This window comes from Labrus bergylta, chromosome 19 (genome assembly GCF_963930695.1).
Source record: "Labrus bergylta chromosome 19, fLabBer1.1, whole genome shotgun sequence".
NCBI classification, from domain to species: Eukaryota; Metazoa; Chordata; class Actinopteri; order Labriformes; family Labridae; genus Labrus; species Labrus bergylta.
Genome location: NC_089213.1, coordinates 21,111,612 through 21,135,687, shown reverse-complemented (window position 1 = coordinate 21,135,687; position 24,076 = coordinate 21,111,612). Strand labels below are relative to the sequence as shown.

The 24,076-nt window shown below is 41.3% G+C and overlaps 1 protein-coding gene across 1 annotated transcript in view; it reads right to left on the bottom strand.

The window, feature by feature from the left end:
- Positions 1-18,703, bottom strand: part of tshz1 (teashirt zinc finger homeobox 1) — a 29,747-nt gene extending 11,044 nt beyond the window's left edge. The window contains exons 1-2 of the mRNA XM_065948238.1: positions 18,492-18,703; positions 17,658-18,357 (exon numbers count right to left, since the gene is read on the bottom strand). Of these exons, the coding sequence (XP_065804310.1) occupies positions 17,658-17,697 (40 nt within the window). The 5' untranslated portion in view covers positions 17,698-18,357; positions 18,492-18,703. The remainder of the gene's footprint in view (positions 1-17,657; positions 18,358-18,491) is intronic.
- Positions 18,704-24,076: the final 5,373 nt, after the last annotated feature.

Below are 24,076 nucleotides of genomic sequence, written 5' to 3'. Positions count from 1 at the left end.
AGCCTGTAGCACGATAATGCTAGCCAGTCACAACAGCTTTCAAGGCTCTGCTTTCTCTTCAATGAGCCACTGAATCTCCTTGTCATTTTGTTTTTCAGCATTTTAAAACTTTCAGCTAAAATACGCTTAAAAAAAAGGCAGCACAAAGAAATATTTCCATGCGTGTAGGCAAAATATTTTTTCTGAGTACCTTCAGTGTAACGCTACTGTCAGCTAGCTTAATGTTCACATGTAAGCTAGTCAAGAATATAGCACTGCTCAGTCACAACAGGATTTGTTTCTACTTTCTTTACATTGGACAGTTGACTCTCTTTAGCATTTTACATATTCACAGCCAAAGATGTGCCCACCAGATATTAGCACAGTAAAGGTCTTCACTATGTCTTTGCTCAAGTAGTTGGCTAAGTTAGCCAGCTAACGACAATTCCCTCTACTACACAGCTATAAGTTAATACAGTTTATTCAAAACATATAGGTACACATATACTGTATATACCATATCTTTTAAGAAATATATTCTTTTTTTAATTTTTTTTTTTCTCTCAGACAGACGTTACAGTGCTGGGTTCAACACAGCTAATACTTTACATGAGCCTTGTCCATTTTGAAATTGATTATAGGTTAGCACTGTTGAGATAGCTAGCCATTGGTCAACGGAAGAAATCCAGATTTCAACATTCCCTACATTCAAACTTGACACAAAACATTCGTGTGATTCACTTATCTCCATTAGATAAATTGCAGAAATTCCATTTGATTAAACTTTTTTTTCTGGTATTTCTGTGACCCCCCCCCCCCCCCCCCACCTTTCAAAAGATCTCTTAACAACAACAGTTTGAGTCAAACTAATACATTTGTCTTAGATCAAAACATCATCAACCTTTATTTCTCCTTATCCACTTCCTGGTTAGACATAAACCCAACAACACGAGCCTGAACATAAGAATGCAGAGTACTTTCTGAGAAGAGGACCTCAGAGACTTGACTTGCATCTCTTTCCCAACATAAACACAGACAGACAAAGAAATCAGAACTTTTAAAAAAACCATAAAGTCACTTCAGGGAAATTAATTAGAACCGCAAACCCTCAGGGCAGGAGGCTGCTCAGGACAACCGAGCGTCCCCCGAACATTTTTAGTGCTTTTAACTGCATGTGTCACCAGGGAAATTCCCGCAATTGTGCACCATCAAAGCTGTTATCCCTTATGCATCGCCACATTTTTCTTTCTAATTCTGCCCGCTTAAGTGACGAGTTGGTACTGATGTCTGGTGCTCCATTAAACAAAGTTCTACTGTTTCGTTTCAACACTGGTTTAGGATTTAACGCGTGATGAATAGCATAGGGGCGTAACAAAACATTTCTAACAAAAGCATACGCAGTTAAGAATGTGCCTGTGTGTGTGTGCGTGTGTGCGTGTGTATTTCTTTTTTCTACTTTTCCTGATGACCGTGGCAATACAGTGACAAAAGAAGAAATGATAGGAGGGAGGAGGGATTAGGGGCTGGAAAAGGGTCCCTGGAGTAAGTCAGTAAATTATGTACTGGGGTTCTCAAAGTGGACTAGTATCAGTAGCTATCTCAGCCTAATTGCGTGTGTGTGTGTGTGTGTGTGTGTGTGTGTGTGTGTGTGTGTGTGTGTGTGTGTGTGTGAGAGTATGCATGCCTGCCTGTGTGTGTAAGTGCACAATGGCTGCGAAACGGTCTACACAGTCAGGGGGAGAGGCAGGAAGAAAGGAAGCGATCCTTCAACGGAGCACAATATCAGACTGCGGACAGACAACCAACGGCTGGAAGGTTCTGGAAACGAGAGAAAAAGCTTGCCTCCCTCACATTTCAGCTCTCAAAGTGCCCTCCATCTAACACTCGCACGCACACACACACACACACACACACACACACACACACACACACACACACACACACACACACACAAATGGCACCATAACTCTATATCCGCAATCAATCTCCCCTATGAAGACACATCCATCTTCAGTAATGTTAATGGGAGGCTTTTGTGGGGTTGGAGTGGGGGGGGTAGGACAGGGGTAAAACAGAGGGTATGTGACTGCAGAGCTGACCTCAGAGCAGTGTGAGGTAATACTGTGTGTGTGTGTGTGTGTGTGTGTGTGTGTGTGTGTGTGTGTGTGTGTGTGTGTGTGTTATAGAGACAGACCAAATGAATAAAAGTGAGAAGGGAGCTACATGTTAGTGTGTCTGTCTGCATGTCGGGAGGTCAGGTGTGTGTGGGAGAGACTGATGGCTGTCAGCTTGCATCTGGCAGTGAAAATAAATTAGGCTTATGAAGACAAATGAACAGGCAATGGAAAGAGTAAACGGGGGATGGAGGGGGGGGGTGTGATCAAGACAGAGAGAGAGAAAGGGAAGAGGGAAGGGAAGGAATGAAGAAGAGGAGATATAATGACAGAGAAGAAAAGGGGGTGGGGTGGGGGGGATATTGTGGGGTGCGTTGGCATTGATGTGAAAGGAAGGAGATGGAGTCGCGTTTGCCAACTAAGAGAGAGAGAGTTCCTTTTCGGCAGCCAGTGGCCGTTCATTAAGAAGGACGGGCACACAGACAGGCCTGCTGCTGGCAACAACGAGAAGCTTTGGCTGTTTCTCCTCTGGCTGGGAGGGAAACATATATGTGGGTGTATGTGTGGGTATGTGTATCAGAAAACTGATTGCCAACTTATCTTGTTTGTTTGTTTTGTTAGCACATTTTTAATTCTTTATACGACTTTTTCTTTTCTTTTCTTGCTTTTAAAGCCACAGGGTATCTAGAATATATATCGCATTGTCCCTCGGTTGCGTATCTGTGCTTGTAGTAGTACCTCTCAGTGTGTGTTTCCTCGGATTGTGTGTCGGTGTCAGCCGTGTATCCATTTGTGTTCTATCTCCGCAGATTTGTCAGTGTCTATCCCATGACACACTCCCCTCGTTGCGAGTGGAGGAGAGCTCTCCGGGGGCTTTGTCACGCGGCGGTCTGTTCTTTTCCTGAGGCCTGGCGCCCCTCGTTTGATAAATGACACATGTCATTCTGTCAGCCCCTGCCATCCGGGTTGGGAGGCCCCCTAGCTGATGTATGGCCGCTCAGGCTAAAGGAAATCAGAGTGTTTTGGCAGCGCCCTGAGAACATGGCCTCTTATAAGGGGTTTGTGTCCGCGTGTGTGTGTGTGTTTATGCTCGTCTGTCTGCGATACTGAGTGCATGTTTAATTGTGTGTGTGTGTGTGTGTGTGTGTGTGTGTGTGTGTGTGTGTGTGTGTGCTCATAAGTGCATGTCTGTAGCTCCCTAAGTGTGTAAGTGTGTGTGCATGCTCTCAACCTGTCAGGCGGACGGGCAGAGGGAGACAAATCATCGTCATGGCCACCCCAGCTGTTCCCCAAATTTGGTGCGAGGAGGAGAGCGGAGGGGGAAAAAAATCCTGCCGTTAGAATTTTAAATGGCTGATGCTTCCCAGAAACGGGAATGAGTGAGAGGACAAGTGGCGATAAATAGACATAGACACGCAAACACACACACAAACGGAATCAAAGTCTAACACTGGAATAGGAATTTACCCGATCCCAGCAGGAAGGAACAGACAGCCAGAGTGTTTTCTTGAAAACAAATTCGCACAAAAACACACGTGCCCCAAACATGAACACATGTTTACACAACTGTCATACTTAAAAAAGAAAAGGCTTTTTAAAGGAGACTTCATTTTTGCATGTAAGCAAACATCTTTTGACCTTTACCATCGCTTCAGTAGCCGTAATATGAAAGCTTACATTTGAAAACTGGCAAATTCACTTGTGATACTAATTTAAAAATGTATGCGCTAAACTATCTCCTAGTTGAGCTACACACACTAAACATACGCTTAAATGTTTCCCTGGTGGAGGACAGTCCCACCTGGAGGTTGTGAACTCTATATGACCCCGCTGGATTGGGCGCGGGCCCAACTCCCTCCCCCATCTCCCACGGAAAAGAAGAGGGAGAAGGAGAAAAAAACAGCGTCATTAAGCTGTGAGTGATGAGTGGCAGCCATGGGTGACATCCTCCCCTCTCTCTCTCTCTCTCTCTCTCTCTCTCTCTCTCTCTCTCTCATACACTATCCAACTGCTCTCTCTCTCTCTTCCCCCTGTCTTTTTTTTCATTGCCTTGATACTTTTCTCTGTCCCTCGCTTTATTCACCTCTCTCTCTCTCTCTCCATCCCTCAACCCCTCAAGTCATTTCTCTTTCACTCCTCTGTTGCTTTGCCTCTTTTTTTCCACTCCCTCACTCCCCCACCCTCTTTCCTCCCTGCTTCTTTTTTTGTCTGCTGTCACTCTCTTTTTTCTCCTCTCTTTTTCAACCCTTTATGCGCCTCCTCTCACACACACACACACACACACACACACACACACACACACACACACACACACACACACACACACACACACAATAGCGCCTAACTCAGTGCTGTCTAGCTCCCTGGTCGTGGTCATGTAGACACTGAGCTCCTCCATACATAATAGATCCAAAATATTGAGAGGAGGGGTCATTTTTTTTCACCCGCTCAGGATTGTGAGATCAGCTCTGCTTCCACAGTGGATCCACTGTCTGCTAATACCAAAAATGTCTGACTGTACTTTTAAAATAGTTTGCAGAGTTCCTATGAATATGAGACCTTTGAGGAAAATTATGTTTCAAATGTGTCATTGTTTCTCCTTTAAGGGACATATTGGTAGATTGCTCATTTTTAATGATCAAAGCAACCAATCAGTATCCCTCCAAAAGTGTCTTTTAAAAAAAACCAAGAATATTATTATGACTCAAGCTGTCGTAAATACAGATTTCTATAAAAGAGGGCAAATAAAAAAAATGATTGTCTAACTAGATTTGAAAGTCTTCCAGTCCGTCTCTGTCTGGCTAATATTGAATACTGTTGTAAAGTCACTGGATGAGAGAGTGTAACAAGGTAATTGACTGAACTTAATAAACTTCATGTTGATCCCTGTGAACTATTTAGCTCCTTGATCTTTTTTAGACAAACTTAAACAATCCTGACATGTGCTAACTCCCGGCGACGCGTTGCCTTATTTACAAAAATAAGGAACTCAAACTAAATGAATTATAATCAAACAACTAGCTAACTAACCAACCTAAAATGTGTTTTTTTTTTTTTTTTCATGATACAGTCCATCCAAAGCTTTCCAATCCTACATCACACAAAACCTTCAGTGTCCTCGTCCTCTTGCATAGTGGACTCTTTACACACTGTTTTCTGGCATCTTCAACAACAGCTTTAAGGCTGCACACGTTTCTTACTCTTGTTAATAGAAGAATGATCAAAAAATATTTATACATGAATTGCATTGTGATTCATCAAGCTCCTTAAATATCGTTTTTTTTCACTAAAGAAATGCAAAGTATTTTCACTATAAGTGAATCACTCAGGTTTTGATGTACTAATCTGTACCAAGGTTTAGGTTTGGTATGTGTTTGGAGAATGTCGAGTATGCTTTTAGCTTGTTAGTAGTCATCACTATGGACCTCCATTTTTAAATGTTCATGAAGCACATTTTCCTTTTCCTAAATTCTGTCAGCAGCTTTGGTTAAAACCTGAGAAGTTTACGAACTACTCTCCAACTATGAGGCAGGGCAGGAAAAGAACGAGGTGACAAACTGAGATGATGGAGAAGAAGAACGGATTAGTCAAGACACAAAAAGGAGTACGTCACAGTCACCTAGAAAATGACTCATACAGACTGGGAAGATGGCCACTGGGAATATGGTCATGCTTTGACTTCAGATAAATGAGGCCAGCCCAATTCCACACACACTTGGGGGAATAATATGGCAAGTAGTATGTGTGTGTGCTCCAACCAGTGGTGGAAGAAGATTCAGAATCTTTATGTAAGTTATAGCAACAACACAACAATTACTAAAATGTAGAATTAGAAAAGTTACTACATAAAATGAAAATATACTCAGAGTGTACTAGATCAGAGTTTACAATGTAACATACCCATCTTGTAAACGTAGCATTTTGATGAACTTATAGTCGATTAGCTATTTGGCTATTTGACATATTATGAGCTTTTTATAAAGATAACATGAAGAAGTTAAAGGAATAGTTTAGAAAAAGCATCCCATTCAGTTTCATTCACTGTTGCAATAAATAATATAAATGATATTTCTTTCCCTGGTACAGTCATTTCCTGGAGTCTCAGCTGTTTGCCTGTCGACCTCACAGTGATGACAAACCTGCGGGATAAATATCGCAGGCTAAAAGTGACGTTCTTCCAAAATGTAGTGAATAAGTAGTACTAAGGGGAAGAGGCATGTCTAGATTTCTTATCAACTAGCGCACAGGTTTTATGTAGGTGTATCATCACCTGTATATTGGTTAATTGAAACAACATCACCATGCTGACATAGGTCATTGATGCTTAATCTTTAAAGTCTCAAAAAGAAGTTGCAACACCAAAAATTCGCAGAGGAAATGGTGTCATAAAAAGAAAACACGGCTTCAATGAAATGCCACTAAAAGCTGTTTGCAGTCTGTTGTAGTAGAGCTAAGCAAGTTGGGACAGCGACTATGGCAGCCAATCAGGTATAAGGGAGTCCGAGAGCCACCCCCAGCCTACCTGCCCCCTGTAAATACATCATATTACTTGTGTTAGGTTCCTCAAACTTGTGCTACATTATGTACCACTAATGCTACTTTACATCAATGTTACATACACTGTTGTACAGATATTATCCAATGCCGAAATGTTTTGCAGAGGCAGCCTCGTTATCATGTCGTGTCTAAGAGTCAGACAGGTGAGTGAAAGCAACAGTTGGGTCAGACAGACGGACAGCACAGAGACAGGTGATCAAAAAACAGATGCGCAGGTAGACAGTGAGTCAGACAGACGGAGCAGGTCTGCTTTGACATGGGACTGAGTGACGATCGTGGACGCTGTCAGAGGAGACGTTTGGATGTTGGAGAGGCCTCCCGCTGCTCTCTCTGAGACAGACGACTTAAGAGGGACAGAGCCGAGCTTAGACCCCCTGTGACTGTCACTGTCTGAGACAAGACGGCGGCTCAGGACAAGATTTAGGAGGAATTTTTTTGGGGAGCGGGGGGTTGAATGTGGTGTTGTTTAGTCGAGTGTGATCCCGAGACATTATACCCCCTTTCAACTGCCCATCAAGATGACAACTGTTAAGTGATTACTTTGTGTAACCCCGAGCAAATTGTGGTCAATGGGTGCTTTGATGCTTTTCCCATACAGCTTGCCTTTTTTTTCCACAACTGTGTGTTTAATGGGAATGGAAATGTCTCTCGGAAAATGTGACAGTCATGTGTTTAGACTTCAAAGAAGACGATACAAGACTTAACTAGCCTGTGACCTTTCAGATTTTTACAGTGCAGAAATTGATGTCGCTGAAAAATCAGGCTATTGTGAAAGAAAAGAGGTTATTGAAATATGAGAACAAGACCAGGGAGCCTATTTTTGCTTTCCTTTTCACATGCTGAGTTCATGTTCTTGTAACCAGTTCACTGACTCTTGAGCGTCCGGAGAGAGAGAAAGAGAGAGAGAGCGATAGATGAGAGCTTCGAGACAGGGAGGAGGATGAAAGAAAATATGAGCAGGGTAGAGGAGAATTGAGTCAGTAAGATAGAGATTGATGACAGATAGGAAGATGAGAAAAGGCTTAGAGGGAGAGAGAGAGAGAGAGAGAGAGAGAGAGAGAGAGCGGGCCAGTAATCCCAACAAAAAAAAACCGAGAGATGGTGTGGGAGTAGGTTGAGATAAAGATGAAGAGGTAAGAAGGGGAGAGAGGGAGAGAGATGGTTGTGGCACCACTCCAGACTGCAGCGTGACCTTCCCCAAACGTCCGCTCTCAAGGACAAAGTGTCATCTGGTAACTGTATCTGTTCCCAGATGGCTTATCTGCAGTGAACTAGTGTCCAAAAAAATCATATTCATTGCTTCTCAACACACCTTATCAGACAAATAAACACTCCCTTGGGGGATAGAAATTTCCACCCTCTGACTTTAGTCCACTTGCAGCGTTTGGATATGCTGACTCCAGCTTTTATCAGTCTCCATGTAATAAAAACAAGTACCTTTCTTCTGGTGATAAACGAGAAGGCTAGTGTTAGATACAGCGAAACCACACAGCTTTTCTTAGAGACGTGAAGGGAAAAATTCACTCTCCCTGTAGCTCCTGCTTATTTTGCACATGTTTAATTAATGCTAATGTTCTCCTGGTGTGTACAGGGGGATTAAATGCAAAACACCAACAGGGCGCAGTTATCATGTGTATATGTATATGAGCCCATATCCAGCCTTTACCTTGGGAGCCAAAAAACATTTTTTTTTTAAATATACTAATTTTGTTTGTAAGCCTCGAGCCTTTTGAGAGTAGCCTACCTTTATAGTTTAGCGTGAACAATTGATGCAACTGTTCATTAAAAAGTTTTCATTTTGCTGGTCTGAAGTTAAATAGAGTTTCTGCTGGGATACAAAATTCATCCAAACAAGTGTTGCAGAAGTTGGTGGCAAGTAGTGATTTCTCTTCTCTTGGCAATTTGTGCAGTTTTTATTTTTATTTTCCTTTAAGTGGTAGCTTTTTTAATCATATCTGCATTCTCTTTTAAATCAAAACAAGATTTTTGAGACTTAGTTTTAAAATGGAAAAACATAAAATAGTAAGACATTTTACATTGCGATGACTAGGGATGCAGCAATCCAACCTTTTCACACTTTTTTACCACATTGATGTCATTTCTGATACATCCATTTGGGGTATGTATCATGATTGTTTTCATCATTGGTCTGGGAATATCTGGCTATACAACAAATTAAATAGTAGAACATATTTTCTTTTTAATGATATTAACGAGTAAACCAAATCCTGATCCCATTAGTTAGATCAGCATAGACTTCAATTTTGGAAAAAAAAAGCAGTGTATTGGTAAATAAAATATTATATGTCCATATGTATAAGAGCCTGTGAAGTTAACTTAAACCTACAAAGTAAGAAGAGGTTTGTTTCTGAAATTCTAAATTTGTATGCAGGCTCAAGTTATAGGAATAACGACTGGTGCAGGAGACCAAAATGTCATATCACTATAATCTAAAAAACATCAATCACACACTCTGAGCCACAGATCTGAATGCTGTTTCATTTGGAGGTAAGAGAACAAAATTACTTGACAAATGACATGAATATCAAGTAGAGAAAGAGGTTTCTGCAACAGGATTTGATATAATTTAGAATGCATGGTTTAATTCACCTGAAAAGAGAATTTAATTATTGCTATATTAAACCATTCTACAACATCTAGGAAAACTCCTGAGACAAGGACTGGACAATAGTCATCATATAAGACGTTAATATTTAGCTCTGAGGATAAAACATACCTGGTAACAGTAAAGTCAGAGTTAGTGTGTGTGTGTGTGTGTGTGTGTGTGTGTGTGTGTGTGTGTGTGTGTGTGTGTGTGTGTGTGTGTGTGTCGGCATAATCAGCAGCTAATAACAACACGGTGGGAGTCGCTCCCCACCGTAAATCAATGGGCAAAATAATTGCTAATACACTGGTTATCGATTAGCATGCCCGCCATGCTCTCATTTTCTGGGGCGACCGCGCTAAGCACTAAAGCGGTGACAAGGGTAAAGTGTTATTTCTCAAAAAGGCACACCGACAGACAGCTGGGCATGGGAAAAAAATGACTACAGGGCCTCGGCAGTAATTCTTAATTGACACCTGTCAGAACAATGGCAGCAGTCACAGCTGCTGCGGGAGAATGTCTACCAGAGTCCTGTTCATCTGTCACTTTTAATACCTTTTCTTCACGGGCACTCTTTCTCCCCCTCTGTTGTCTTCTGTTAGCCACAATGCTTCAAGCCCAGATGTTCGAGACAGGCTACCAGGAGCAACACAATGTCTGGGATGGGTAGCACAAGGCCTCACATGGTATGATGACTTGAAAGGGGAAAAGTGCTTCAACGGCGCAAAAAGATCTATTAGGTGAAAAGATGCAAAATTTGAATTGCCCCCCGGGGACAAATAAAGTTTTTTGAATTGAATTGAATTGAAAAGACACCTAGCAATGCTCAAATCAAACACTACAACAAAAATGTGCAGCACAAGAAAAAAACATGTTGCAAAAGGTATGTTTATCCCCACATTAACAGCACTTTTCTGTCGTTGTATTTGTTGTTAAATTTGTAGTTTGTTTTTCTGAAATCTTTTAGGCTGTTGAAGCAAGTTCGCCCCTTTTGGCCACCGTACACCAGTTATTCAGCTCAATAATTTTTTTTGTGTGTCAATGGCTGTTTTTCAGCTTCATCTAAACTGGCTGAGTCGACTGGAACAACAATACGAAGGAGCAAGAAGATTCAATAAGAAGGTGTACCGAGAGTAAAGTTTAACTTCACTGTGCCTCATCTGGAGCGTGATTATTATGATGACTGCAGCAAGTGTTTCCTCTGTGGCCATTTCTAGTACATCGAGTACAGCGCTTAAAAAAGCCTAAAAGGATACTGAGTGATTTCAGAGATGCAAAAAATGTAGAGAAGAACATCTGATCCAGAGGAGAGTCTCTTTGGTTTTGGCTAACTGTGTCTCTCTCCTGTAGTGGCGTCTGTCTCGCACACAGTGCATCAATCATGCAAGGACACACACCTAATGATGTAACAATACACCCGAGTTTGTAACCAAAAAGATATTTATGCTGACATAGACGAGAAAGACTCACAAGCCATCTGTAAGCCAAAAGTAACAAATACAGCAAGCACCAAAACACACATGGAAAGCAGACTGTGGAATAGAGGCAGTCGAGACACGGGCTCCCCTGAGTGCACGCTGACCTCTCAGTGTACCCGGACCTCCCATCTCCATGCCCTAAATCACCATCGGCCATTTTTCTTTTTCTCTTTTCTTTTTGTATCTTTCTCAACACTAAGCCTCATGTGTTCTGTCTTTGACTGTCTGGTTTTAAAACCACGCTTGAACTGTGTGAAGAGTATAAATTATTTTCATATAAATAAAATGTTCATCATCGTCATTTTTTACGCAAATTACGAGACATTTGCAATTTTTAGCTTCTTAAACGTGAGGATTAAATGCTTTTCTTCGTCATGTGTGATGATAAATTCAACGGACTGTCGGTTTTGGATTGTTGAACACTTGAAGCAGCATTTTTGACTGTTTTTTTTTAACTTCCAGCCTACGGAAAAAAAACAAACCAGTGTGTATATTAACTGATTGAAATGAAAGTATGACGACATACTTGTTTTGTGTGTAATAAATACATATGAGTTAAGGATTCAAAGTTGAATAAGTTTCCAGCTAGTGTAGAATCAAAACCTATTATTTCAGTGAACCAGGCTTTTCCCTTCAATCAGCAGGAAAACGATGCCAGTACAGCCTGAAAGCTTCTCATTAATCAGTAACTGGTGCCCTGAACTCCTCATGGACAGTCATTAGGACGACTCTGTGCTTGATCTTGCTCTGATCATTTTTTTACATACCCTCTTTACATCGCGGTTTATGTTATGGATGTTAACAGACACTTAGAAACCTATAGAGACAATAAGCACAAACACACTTTAAAGAGCACGAGGACGCTAGTGAGTTTTATTCCTCTAAATATGACCTTGTTTTCTTTTCCTCGTGTTAAGCCTCCTCGTGTTGTGCTTGAGTGAAAATCCAGGTTTTTCCTGCTCCCTCTGAACCTCGTTAAGCTAGGGGATAGTTTTACCTCGCGCCTGCACGCCTTTACTTCGTCACCTGTCCTCTCTGCGCCTCATTCACACATATTTTCAATCGGACCCTCTCTTTTCCATGAGAGTCAGTCATCGATCTTCATTTGTCACTTAACCTCCACCGAGATGAGGACAAAGAGGACTGTGGTGCGAGTGTGCGTGGTGGTGTGTGTCTTTGATTTGCTGAAGGCCTCCCGGCTCTGACACAACATGCAAATGAACGTGCGGGTGCAGCCGAGTGTGTGCTGTAGCAAATATATCCACTGACTCCTTCAGTCAATGTCACCTGTTAATGACACTTTACATACACAGCCTTATCACCACATCACAATATCTCACACTCACACACACACACACACGCATATGGTTGCTCTAACTCCTGCACTTGCTCTGCGACACACACACTTGCACACACACGCTCTGCTCTCATCTGCAGACTTCAAATAATATCTGGTTTTTTTTCTCACCGTGCAGTTTCAAGTCCCGACAAATGTCATTAAATGCTTTATCAGAAGCATCCTGATAAAAACCAACACAAGTTTCTGAGGTTCTGGCTTCTTAGTTGACAGGTGCCGTGAGCTAAAACTTCCTGAGGAGGAAATACAATGCAAAAAAAACAAACAAACACAACAATAACAACAGCAGAACGTGGCTTAGAACTTTGTTCCTGTTCTGTCAAACAAACCAAAAAAAAAGCTTTAACAAGAAAGATCAGAGCAAAAAATATGAAGAAAATCTTCCACAGTAGACAGAAGCTACATCTACTTTTAGACTTTCAAACACTACCTGCATTGAATTTACACAGGCGTCACACTAAAACCACTCAAAGCCTCGTTATGAGGCTGTTTGTGCACGGTCTGGTGTTAGCTTAGCGTTGGCCACACTGTTAGCAACCTCTGCTGTTGGGTTTACACTGGAACCACTGGGGTGGTGTTTGTGAGAAAGTGGCTAACACCAAGTTGATTATATCAAGGCAGCTTGCACACTAGACACCTCTCTGAATTTGTAAGCATTAATCGGTGCGGCCCTGTCACTGATCCGTCAGCTCTACATGGATAATTAGGGACCGCGGCTAACGATGCCGTCTGGAGAAGGAGAAGCTCAACTTCTACCCACGCACCTTCAAGTCATAATTAAGAGACTCCTTTAAGCATTGAGGTAATGGTAGAGGCAGTAAAGGGTGATGTGTTTAGGAGATGTCACCGGCTCTGTGTGTGCATCCTGTTCAATCAGTTTGGCTTCATTCGGACATGCTGCGAGGTGCTTTAATTAGCCGAGCTAAGCTATACAGACAGATCATTAAAATGCAGCTGGGTAGTTCGTCTACTGGAGTATCATACATGTTAAAGAAAGGAACCGCATCCACAGTCTCTCATTGTCACCGGATTTATGTTAAGAGTGCTAAACTTTTTAATTAGCAGCGTTCATGTGTAAGCGGCTAGCTAGCTGGAAACATTTCTATCAAGAAAGCAGACGAAGGCAAGCTAATTACCATCCTCAGCAATGGAGGAATTCATTTCCAAGTGGTAGATAGCATCGCAGCACGTTCCTTTCTGGTCCTTTATGACTGAACCAACTCTGTCAGCGGGGAATGTTTCCAAACTCTTCCATCTAAAGGCTTTTGAAGGACACATAGACACCTGGCCGCGTCATGAACGCTCTCATACTGCCTTTGAGCAGCGCGTGTTAACTTAAGACTGCCGTGGCCCACTTTGAAATACAAAATTACTCCGGGGCCCATTATACTAATCTTTTTTTTCTTTACACCTATAACTTTCAGTAAGGGTGAAATCATTGGACATGACAAAATGACATTATGGCAAAAAAAGACACAAAAGTTTACTAAACATTATGTCTATGAATAGTCATGGCTCGCCTTACTCATCACTTAAAGGGTTGACTCATGGTAAATCATCATTATTGTGATATTTATTTTATTTTTAAAATTGGTGGAGGGCTTTTTGCGGCCCACCTGCAGTACTCACACGGCCCACCAGGTGGCCGCGGTGCACACTTCGGGAAGCACTGCTCTAGAGGGAGCACCACATAACTCAAACTGCGTAAACACAAAGTATTACTTCAAGATTTGGATAGTTGTAATGTAAACAAACATGGTGACACTCAAGGAGGGTTTTTTAAGGTTAATTGGCTGATCACTTGGACTTCTATCAACTTTTCTAAAAAAAAAAGGTTCCACCATTGTTGTAGCAGCTCTTCGGTGTCTCCGATGTCGTCACATCTGGTTTCAGCACCATACATTACACCATACACCTACACTGCACCTAGCGGCTGTATGCCTATTACATCACGCGTACACATAGAGTTCATTTCTCATGACATGCACAACCAACCACAGGATACGCGAGGCCGATATCATGCGTCCGCGTCGTTAAAAGCAGGTACAACCAGGGCTTTACGGTGACAGTCAAGTGATTCAAACTCCTAATTTAACCTTCAAGCAGTACATTAATATAATCATGTTATTCTCATACACTGGTCTCCTGGTTCATCCCTTCTCTGGATGTGTCGCCCACACTGTGCTTCACCTCTTCCTACATCTATAAAACTCAATATTTACGCAGGGAAAGGTAATAAAGAATGATATTTTTTCTGCATGGAGACCTTTTTAACTTCTGCTGAATAAATCTAACACAGTGTCGCACTGTAATCACACTGACATGTTGAATGATTAGTTGACAGATTCATTACGTAGAGTGACAGTGTTTGATTTAAGATATCGTGGCTGCTGAAGTAAAAGCAGGAGTAGACGTACACACTGCCATTAATTTTTCCAAGAGCAATCAAAACTGTATCCTCAGTATCCGGGCGAATGCAGCAACTATATGGCTTCTATTGTTTACCTTAATATCTAACATCTGCTAATTAAACTATTATCATCTACCTGTTAAGTCTAGAGCATGATGCTTTATTTAAACAGGATCATGTTAGTGATGCTAACAGTTTCATATGATGCACAATGAGGAAAAAAAAGGTTCAGATTTTTTGCAGTAACAATCAAAATTCTTCGATAACTTTTCTAGATGTGGGGGAAATTCTGAGCTTTTAAAATCAGTCATTAAAGCGTCTAAAACTAACAACTGTTTGTGATAAATCAATGAGGCTTAGAAATATTACAAAATGCTTTTCTGAAGTTCCCTCGTCCCAGTGTGATGTCTTCAAATGGTTTGTTTTGTCGGATTATTGGCTAATAAAACAGATAAAAGTAATAAATCTTCACATCTGAAAAAAAAAAGCTTGAAACAAAGAATGTATTTCCTTTTTTAAATCACAAAACATGATGTTTAGAAAAAAAAATTGTTGGCGATCTGTTGACAACTTGTTTCTGCTCTGCTTTGCACCAAAGCAAAACTAGAAATGGAACATCTGTTTTACACTTTACTGTGATCTTTTTTAAATACAATCTATGGCAGATCGACAAACGACACAGATTGGTCAAAGCTGCTGTCTAATACTTTTTGTTACTTTCCACTTCCCCTCATCATATTGACTTTCTTTCTGTCTGTATTGTTAACCTTACATTAATGACACGAGCTGCTATAAGGAATGCACCCACACAACTCCTTTCAGTGAGAGGACAACTTATAGACTGAAAATGACGACAAATGACTGCAGCAAAAGTCTCTGCTGCTTCAAATTGCACCGCACTAAAGTCAACTGCCAAAACTAACAGATGCAGTAATGCTGCTCCAAATGGACTAACACTGATGTATTGTCACTGGTCGTAAAGTAGATAGGGCGCAGCGCCATTACAGGGTCTAAAATCATCACTGTGACTGATGAAACAGAGTCCATTTGAAATGGCATACAAAGAGCCATTGAGATCCCTGACTCTCTCTGTATGTTGTGTTTTATTTTAGTGCGACTACAAAGTGACACATTTCAATACTGTAGCTCTCTGGTGAAGCCCTGTGAAACACAGCTTGTGTTTATAGGTGTTTCAAAGGGGAGAGGATTCAGTGGAGGTGTTAAAAAGTTTTTTTTTTGCATTGACCATATGTCACGTACTGGAAATAATGCAGAGACAAAGCCTGCCAAGCTGGGATTGAGCATTACAGCGTGTGATGTATGTGTCTGTCACAAAAACAGACAATTAAATCAATATTCAAAAGCGGAGCCAGAATGAGGGCACTTTAGAGCTCGGCTGAACGACCGAAACGGGGCTTGAAAACAGGAGGGGAAAAAAAGCAACAGAGTTTTTTACGCCCACTTTGGGGTGGTGGGGTGGTAACCAATATTTTGTGGGCAGAGGTATAAAAAGCGACGGTATTCATTTTGGCTTCTTCAAACACATTTCTCTCCATCCATCACCAAAGCCTCGCGTCAATTAGAAATTACAGCCCCACCGAGTTCAAAGTCTTTCTGTCACAACCTTGATTAAGTCTGCTTAACCTCACATTTCCAACCGCCTGCTTAACATTCTGCAGCTGTTTTATTCGGCTTTGGTCATTACTGCACAAACTTCAAAGAGCTCCTCTCTCTCTTTTTTTTTTTTTCTCCCCCCCCTCGTCATTTTGAAAACGCATGTCAATCACACGCATCTCTCAGGGACATCAAATGGATTCAGTCCAACATGTGATCCTCTCTTGGTGCAGTTCACGTCTGGTCAACTTAGCAACAACATGTGGGTACGGCTGTCAAAATGAAACTCAAATTCTGGTATCGGAAATGTGGGATTTTTTTTGAAGAAAAACTGTTTTGTTGTTGAATGCAAATAAATGTCTGTGTGTTATTAAACATGCACCTGATAAACACAGATGAGTTGTTTAAATTCATCTTTTGGAATTAATTATTATCAATAAATGGAAACTTAGAAGTTACTAAACTTGATGTTGAAATCAGTTGGTATCAAAAACATTCATGAAGTGGTGATTCAGAGGGCAAATTTTAGATAAGACAAGAGGTCTTTACATCTTTTAACGCCTTATTTCCCCCTCATACAGATGTTTTAGTTAGATATTTGTGTATACTGTGTTAGTTTTATGATTACAAACTCTTTCTTTTTCTAACAGCTGACCCCAGAGGTCAGGTCAGGAGCTTAAAGTGACCATCACACTTTACCCTGCACCGTTTTCTCCTAACTTTGTTTCTCTGTGATCTCGCTACGCCCCAGCAACCCCCCCCCCCTCCTTCCTCCCTCCTCCTCTTCCTCCCTTGTTCCCTCCCCCCTTGGGGTATTAATCGCAAAGTATTTATCCCGCTTGAGAACTTTTCTTTCAATTTGTCTTTTTCTTTTGCTCCTCCGCAGGGGCAACAAAAAAAAAAAAAAAGTGACTCCCCCTTTTGAGGGCGTCCAGCTGCCGCGGCGCATGCGTGTCTGCGTGCTGAATGATTTACTGATGTTTATCAGGAGTGAATAGATCAAAGGCGGTCGCATGACAGGCGATCAATCAAGCATCAAATCAAGGATGGCAATCCCGGAGCGGAACACAGGCTCAAAAAATGCGCCACTTTTTCTTTCTTTTTTCTCTTTCCACTGGCACCGAACACATCAAACAGCCTGTTCAAATGAGATAAGATGAGCTTTGTTTGCTGAACTTGGATGCTAGTGGAGGATCAGCTTTAAAGCTTGGAAACTGAAGCGCATTCATTCTACTCACAAGAAGGACTGGCTATGGCATTGCTTCGTTAAAGACAGTGTTGCGATTCAAACATACATGCCTGCAGAAATATACTCATCATGCTCCTTTAGGAAAGGAAACATAGGAAGCAATAAGGTGACATAAGCTAAAATACACAAGAGACACTGTAGTCCTTGTTTTTGAGTCGTGCATTAGGCCTTGACGCTGCTGTGTAAACTTGTCTGCACTGACTGAATCATGTTTGTCCTGACTGCTGTTGGAACAAATAGTGTGTGTGTGTGTGTGTGTGTGTGTGTGTGTTTGGAGTGCAGGGGGGGGCTTACCTACTGACCGCCGCGGTGCTTGCTGCTTTCTCCTCGGCATGCTGCTGCAGGACTTTCCGCTTGACTTTTCATGCAGAGATCACAAATAGCGGCCGAGCCAAAGGAGAGGAAACCGGTGCGACGAGGAGAGGAAATCAAAAGGCAGCAAGCAGTTTCCTCACTTCTTTCAGCGGAATGAGAGAAGGAAAGTGTAGATCCCTCGCAAGGGGTGAGGAAGTCTCTCTCTTTTTTTCTTTTTTGTTGTTGTTGTTGCCTTGTGAGTGGATGTTTAATCTCTATCGATCTTTTTTTTTTTTAGAATCGGCATGTCCCGGTAAGAGAAAAACTAGGTCGGAAGAAAAACGGGGGGCTCGTCCGGGAAGTTGTGCCCGATCACAGAAAGTCATCGCAGGCTGGATCACAAGGGGGGAGGGCGGGGGGGTGTGGGGGGGGGGGAAGCTCCGTGCGGATCTCAGTCTATCGTGGGGGGTAAACACACAGATTCCATCAGAATAGGTTCGCAACCCCCTTTTGGCTATTTCATACCTCTATTCACAGCGAAATGAGACAAACCGGAGAAGCTCTTCTTTTCGTTTTCGGTGTCCAAACTGCGCCGTATAGCCTCTCTCTCTCTCCCTCTCTCTCTCTCTCTCCCTCTCTCTCTCTCTCCGCCCGTCCAGGTGCCACAGCTCCGGCGGTCTCCAACCTTTTGCTATACAGTCTTTATGAAGGAAAAAGAGAGAAGAGAGTGACACGTTAGCCCGGATGCTGTGTGTGTGTGTGTGTGTGTGTGTGTGTGTGTCAATCACCCCACATTTCTCTCTGTAAACACACTCTGAATAAAGAAATACTCACGTTAAGGCTACGCTGACTGCCCGATTGTCAACACGGAACACTTGACGAATTCCTCACAAACTCATCCCAAAACACAGCGAGCAGGCCCGCCCTCTGAGCCAAAAAAAACAAAACTGCACCTTATTGTCTCCTCTATCGAAATGAAATGAAATGTTATTTCATGTAAAGAGCGCTAACGGGCTTTTCCGTGGGTTTCCTCCGCAGTGATATGTGCGCACGTTGGTGTGATGCGCAGACAGCTCCCTCTGATAGACAGACACATCCAGCTGCCTCTCCTTTACTCCACCCCTCCACCAGCGTCACCCTGACACTCAAAGCCCACCTGTCAATCTGCGGCTCCTAATTGTTCGCTGGGACGGCTTTCATTCCTGTGTCCCCATGTTTTTTTTGTGTGTGCCGGAAACAGAATAAATTCAGTGAAGGTTAAGTATTGAGGTGAGGGTAAGAAACAAGTCGTTTTCATCTGCAGTTTAATTTGCAAAGTACAAAAAATGAAGCAATGAACAAAATCTAAATTATAAAGTCTTATTACACTTTGTTGATCCTGCTTCTGAGGATAATCTCTGCTTCAAGCTTGACTGATTATTGGGATTATACAATGAAACATCACTCACTAACAAGCCATTTAAACACTGGCACTTTAAATGGCATTATCAAAATATTTTTTAAAACACAATTTTTCCGCTTTTTGCTTATTTATCAGTCTCATAAAAGATGTTTCACTCGCTAAGACAGTTTTAAAGTGTGCAGTGTCTGATCAGCCTTTTTTTTTACTCTGCTCCAAACTTTTGCTGAAATGTGGATCTTTGCCGTGACCTCTTTAGCGGGACAAAGGAGGCTGCAGATCGATTCGTTACACCTTTTTAGTGAAGGCTTCTGCTGAAGGGGAGGGGCTCTGAATCCACCAGAGGCTCCATTAATAGCCTACACTCCATCCTTAACTATTATCCGGCATAAAGTGTTTATAAAAGGGCTCACAACTGGGCTAATGTTGGCTCCAATCAGACAGCATGATATATCCTTTTTACTGCTGGAGGAGGAAAATGAACAAGAGAGAAGAGAAACGTGTAAAGTTATTTTTTTTATATATATATATCTTGAACAGAAGTGAAGGGCATGAGAGCTGATTCGGTTCAGACTGGATAAGACCAGTTTAGGACCGTGAAACCGGGTCCAATGTCCAGCTACGCTCGGATCATTTACAAGAGACTGGATTACAAACTTTTCTGCAAAAGCCTCGAGACAATCCTGGTTCAACTCAAACTGGTAAGTCTGTCAATTTTAAAAGATCACGAAAAACAAAACGCTCAGCCGGGTGTCTCCTCCTCGTTACGCACTACATTGTGCCTTTTCTTGGCGCTGGGGAGTGTTTGTTGGAGTCCCTGATTGTCTGTAAGAACTGATACACTGCACTGAGAAGGTGTCTGAGGTCGTTGTTATTCGGCAAAAGAAAGACCCAAGTACCGCCCCAACATCTGTCTGTCCCTGTCTGTCAGAGCGGCCTGCGCGCTGATTGATGGAGCCAGCTTACGTCACTAATATTTCCATCCCTGAGGACAGACAGGCAGACAGGAGGAGCTGCATCTCTTAACTTGTTGTTCCTAGTCTTAGAGAGGCTAATGATATTTAATATCTTCAAAAATCTATTTGTATTAAGAATCTCCTTGTTGAGTGCTGGCTATAAATACTATTGTTTTAAAATCAGGGTTTTTGTGATATAATTCTGGTGTAACTTTACAGTGTAGATGTGTTCAGCTCATAGTTTTTAACCAAAAAGAAAACAGACTGAAGCTAGAGTAATGGATGTAAAATGCTTTAGAAGCCTTTTGTTACAGAAGTTATTTTAAAAGTCTCAGTGAAAATGTAAAACACTGCTTATACAGAGCAGAGTAACCTAAAATAATATGATCATTTATTTAAAATAAAATACTTTTTTTTTTTTTTTTTTTGCTTTCGAACTGTTTTCAAGCTGCAGAGCTCAGGGAAACAGTAGAGGTCGATGACTTAAAAAACTAAGAGTGAAATAAACCTGCGATCTGTCACAAACATACAGTTTCAACTAGACAACAGGGAAATATGAATTATCTACATGTTTCTGGTCTTGTTTAGATGGTAAGAAATTTGCTTTTAGCTCCAAAGATTGTAGGTTTGTAGGGGTCACACACACACACGAACACACTGAGCAGACTGAGGACAGAAAAAGAAGCTTGTGCAGGGTCTGAATCTGAACCAGCAGGGGGGGACATGAGGCTCGAGAGGCAGGGGTTGTGACGGTCTCTGTTTGGAAGGATTTCTACACAATGAGTGCATGCTCTAATTTCACTCTTTAAATGACAAAACTAATTGATTTTACAAACAACTCTTTGTATTTGTAGTAAAAGTATTTCTCTTGCGTCAATAGGTTTCTTATGTTTATTTATTTTCTTCTTTGTCCTCAGCTATTTAGGTATCGTATACACACGCTATATGAGAGTCATTAGATGTATATTTGTGACTCCAGACACACACACACACACACACACACGCACACACACACACACACACACACACACACGCACACACACCGTCACAGCCACAGTTCTGGTTTAAATAAAGAATTAGTATAACATTGTACTGAATCTTTGAAACTCTACAGCCGTGACAGGGAATACTATCTTAAGGACAAATCTGATTTATGACCTAATCTATAAATACACTGTGCTCCATTTACATTGACTTCTATCTGTGTGATTTCTGAGCAGTTATTCATGTGCGATGAGGACATTATGATCCAAATTGCTTTGTACAGTAGTCCCAGTCCCCGTGATGCAACCACCCGTGTCCGTGTTCATGTACGACAAAAGCCGAACACACAAACAGTTGTTTCCCCACCCCCCCACCCAGCCCCCCAACATGTACACATGAAGCCCCTCTCCCACATACTGAGGCAGTGTGACAGCATGATGACATGTCAGCCTGTTTCCTTCTCTTCTGGGTGACGATCCTCCCTCAGACGTCATCCATGTAGTCCTCGAGTACATTTACATACATTATTCTCCTTTTCTTTGTCTCTTGTCTGTTTTTTTTTTCTTCCTCCAGGTCTGGCCTTGTTATCTGAAGAGAAGCTGTTCTTAAGATACACGCTGAGTGATAATGTGAGCGGAGTCCTGCAGGGAGTCAAGGCAAGTGAGGGGACTCTGAAAGAACTTCTTCAACCCTTGAACCAAATTATTACAAAAAAATGTGTGACTTTGAGAATCCTGTAAGTTAAAAGAAAACCATCGTGCGGTTCTCTAAGGAGTAAAACTAAATATTGTGGAAGAGTTGGCATCAATTTAAATTCAAATGTAGCGTACCAATGAGGTGAAATAAAGCTCTATGTTTAATAGAGAGAAAGAAACATAATTGGTATTAAGTACATGTGAAATATAAACATGAACCCTCAGAATGCCAACTCTGACTGAGCTCTATTCTCATTTGGATGTATTTTATTTATCATCAAACAAATACAGAATATTTTGTAGAAAAAAAAAAAAATCACAACAATCAAAGTTATCCCTTAAATTTTGTGTGTTCTCATTTTGTTCCAATCCAGACACAAGTTGTAGTGTGTTCCCAGCCAGTCAAACACAAAGTGTGTGTTTTTTAAATGCTGGAGCCACTGTCACTATTGTTATTTATTTGATTATTGTTTTAGTAACTTCTTTTCTTGTTTCTTCCTCTTTGTCTTTATTCTTCTTCATCACTTTTCCTTTTTTTTGTAATTCATTTCCTGCCCTTCCTCCTCCTAAATGATTTCCTTATGGACCTTTATTGTGAAAGAATTTCTTCTAAAATACAATAAAATAATTTATTCGCTGGGGCCAAACATGATAACATGGCTTCCTGTCCTTGTTTGACACACAAGCTGAAAAACACGTTCCTCTGGCAGTGTCTGCAGTAAAGAGGAGCTTATCTTTTTATTGTGAAAGTCCAATGATTACTATAGAGTGTTTTATGCATTCATTTGGTATCACTCGTCAACACGTTTTCTTTAGTTAAATCAAAGCATTTCAGTCATTTTCGAGGGTTTCTTTGGAATATTCTTGGTTAAAAGCAAAGTGGATCAACTAAAGTCATGATGACACAAACCAAAGATTTTAATGCCTACCTCTTAACATTCATGAATTATTAACGCCGTATTGCAGATTTTGGCCTGTGGCTAACCACACCAACTATTTTGCTGCCGTAAACCTCTGATGTCAAAAGGTACGAGCTCCACTGGCAGGAGAGCACCACAAATTTTCTGTAAGTGGTCTGTGGTGCTTAACGTCTCGTGTTTTTGACAGACCGCTTTTAAAAAATATATATATTTAAATGTTAGCTTTGTCTAAACTTATGCTGAAATAAAATGTTTCCTTCAGAGTCATTTAAAAGAAGTTCGATGTGTATGATTATGATAATACCTCTCCTCATAATCTGCAGCCATCTTCAATCAATGCTGGGTCCTATCAGATTCCACACACTCATTGACAGGCGGAATATAAGAATATATCATAAAGAATTAATAAAGAAGAGGCTCTAACTTTGACATGAGCTATATCTCCACATCTATCAGATAAGTCTGCATAATTAAAATGCCAAGAGTGAGTATGCAGAGAGAAAGAGTGAGAGTTTTTTTTTGATATTTTAGAGAGATTTACTTTAGACTTTCAAGAGAGAGAGAAAAAAAAAAGAAGATGTGTTGCTGTAGTTTTGACAATGCAATTAAAGCTTTGTAATCCCTACCTGACGCAGATTTTGTCAGTTTGGACGAAGGATGTGATGAAACGCTGTGCAGCTGAGACGGTTGCAGGTTTATTAAAGGACTCAAGTCTCTCAGGGATCTGGGGGTGTTATTTTATAGCATCGGGAAAAAAAAAACTGAAAGGAGAGACAAAAAAAAAACGTCAGGCTGTTTACATGAGCTGTGAAATAATTGTTAAGCGGAATATATACAGAGTGTCAGAGGGCCGCAAAGAAAGCGTTTAGCCTGTTTTGTTTTTGTATAGCAACAGTGAAGTTAACTGAAGGCTAAACTTTATGTGTGCCTTCCTGTTTCCTCGCGCAGAATCTCCCCCAACCCAACGAAATAAAGTGACATATTTCACGTTTCAAAAATACCAGCCTCCCTGACATGCATGCTCCTTCCCTATCCTCCTCCCTTTTGCCTTTTGTTTTCTCTGACACGTGCACTCCAATTAGCATTTTTCAGCCATTAAGGAGGAGAGAGAAGCAGCCAAATGTTTGTCTCGCAGAGCTCCCTTTTTCTTCCGACAAGACTCCTTTGAGCCCCCCCGATCAGGAGAAATAAATAAATAAAATAGTGAGACAGACTCAATATCATCCTCAATGTTAACATGATCTTCTTCACAGGACAATTACCAACAGCTTTGTGTGGAGAAGTGACGTGACAATGCAGCAGCCGGCGTTCAAGAGAGCTGTTGTCAGTCTGCGTTTTGGAGCAATTAAAATGATTAAAATGAGTTTTTATGAGAGAAACACAAGCTATGAGGATTATAGTTTCTGTCTGTGACATCCTGTAATCTGTTAAACATTTCCATTTGTGTCAATATTTCTATTCCCTG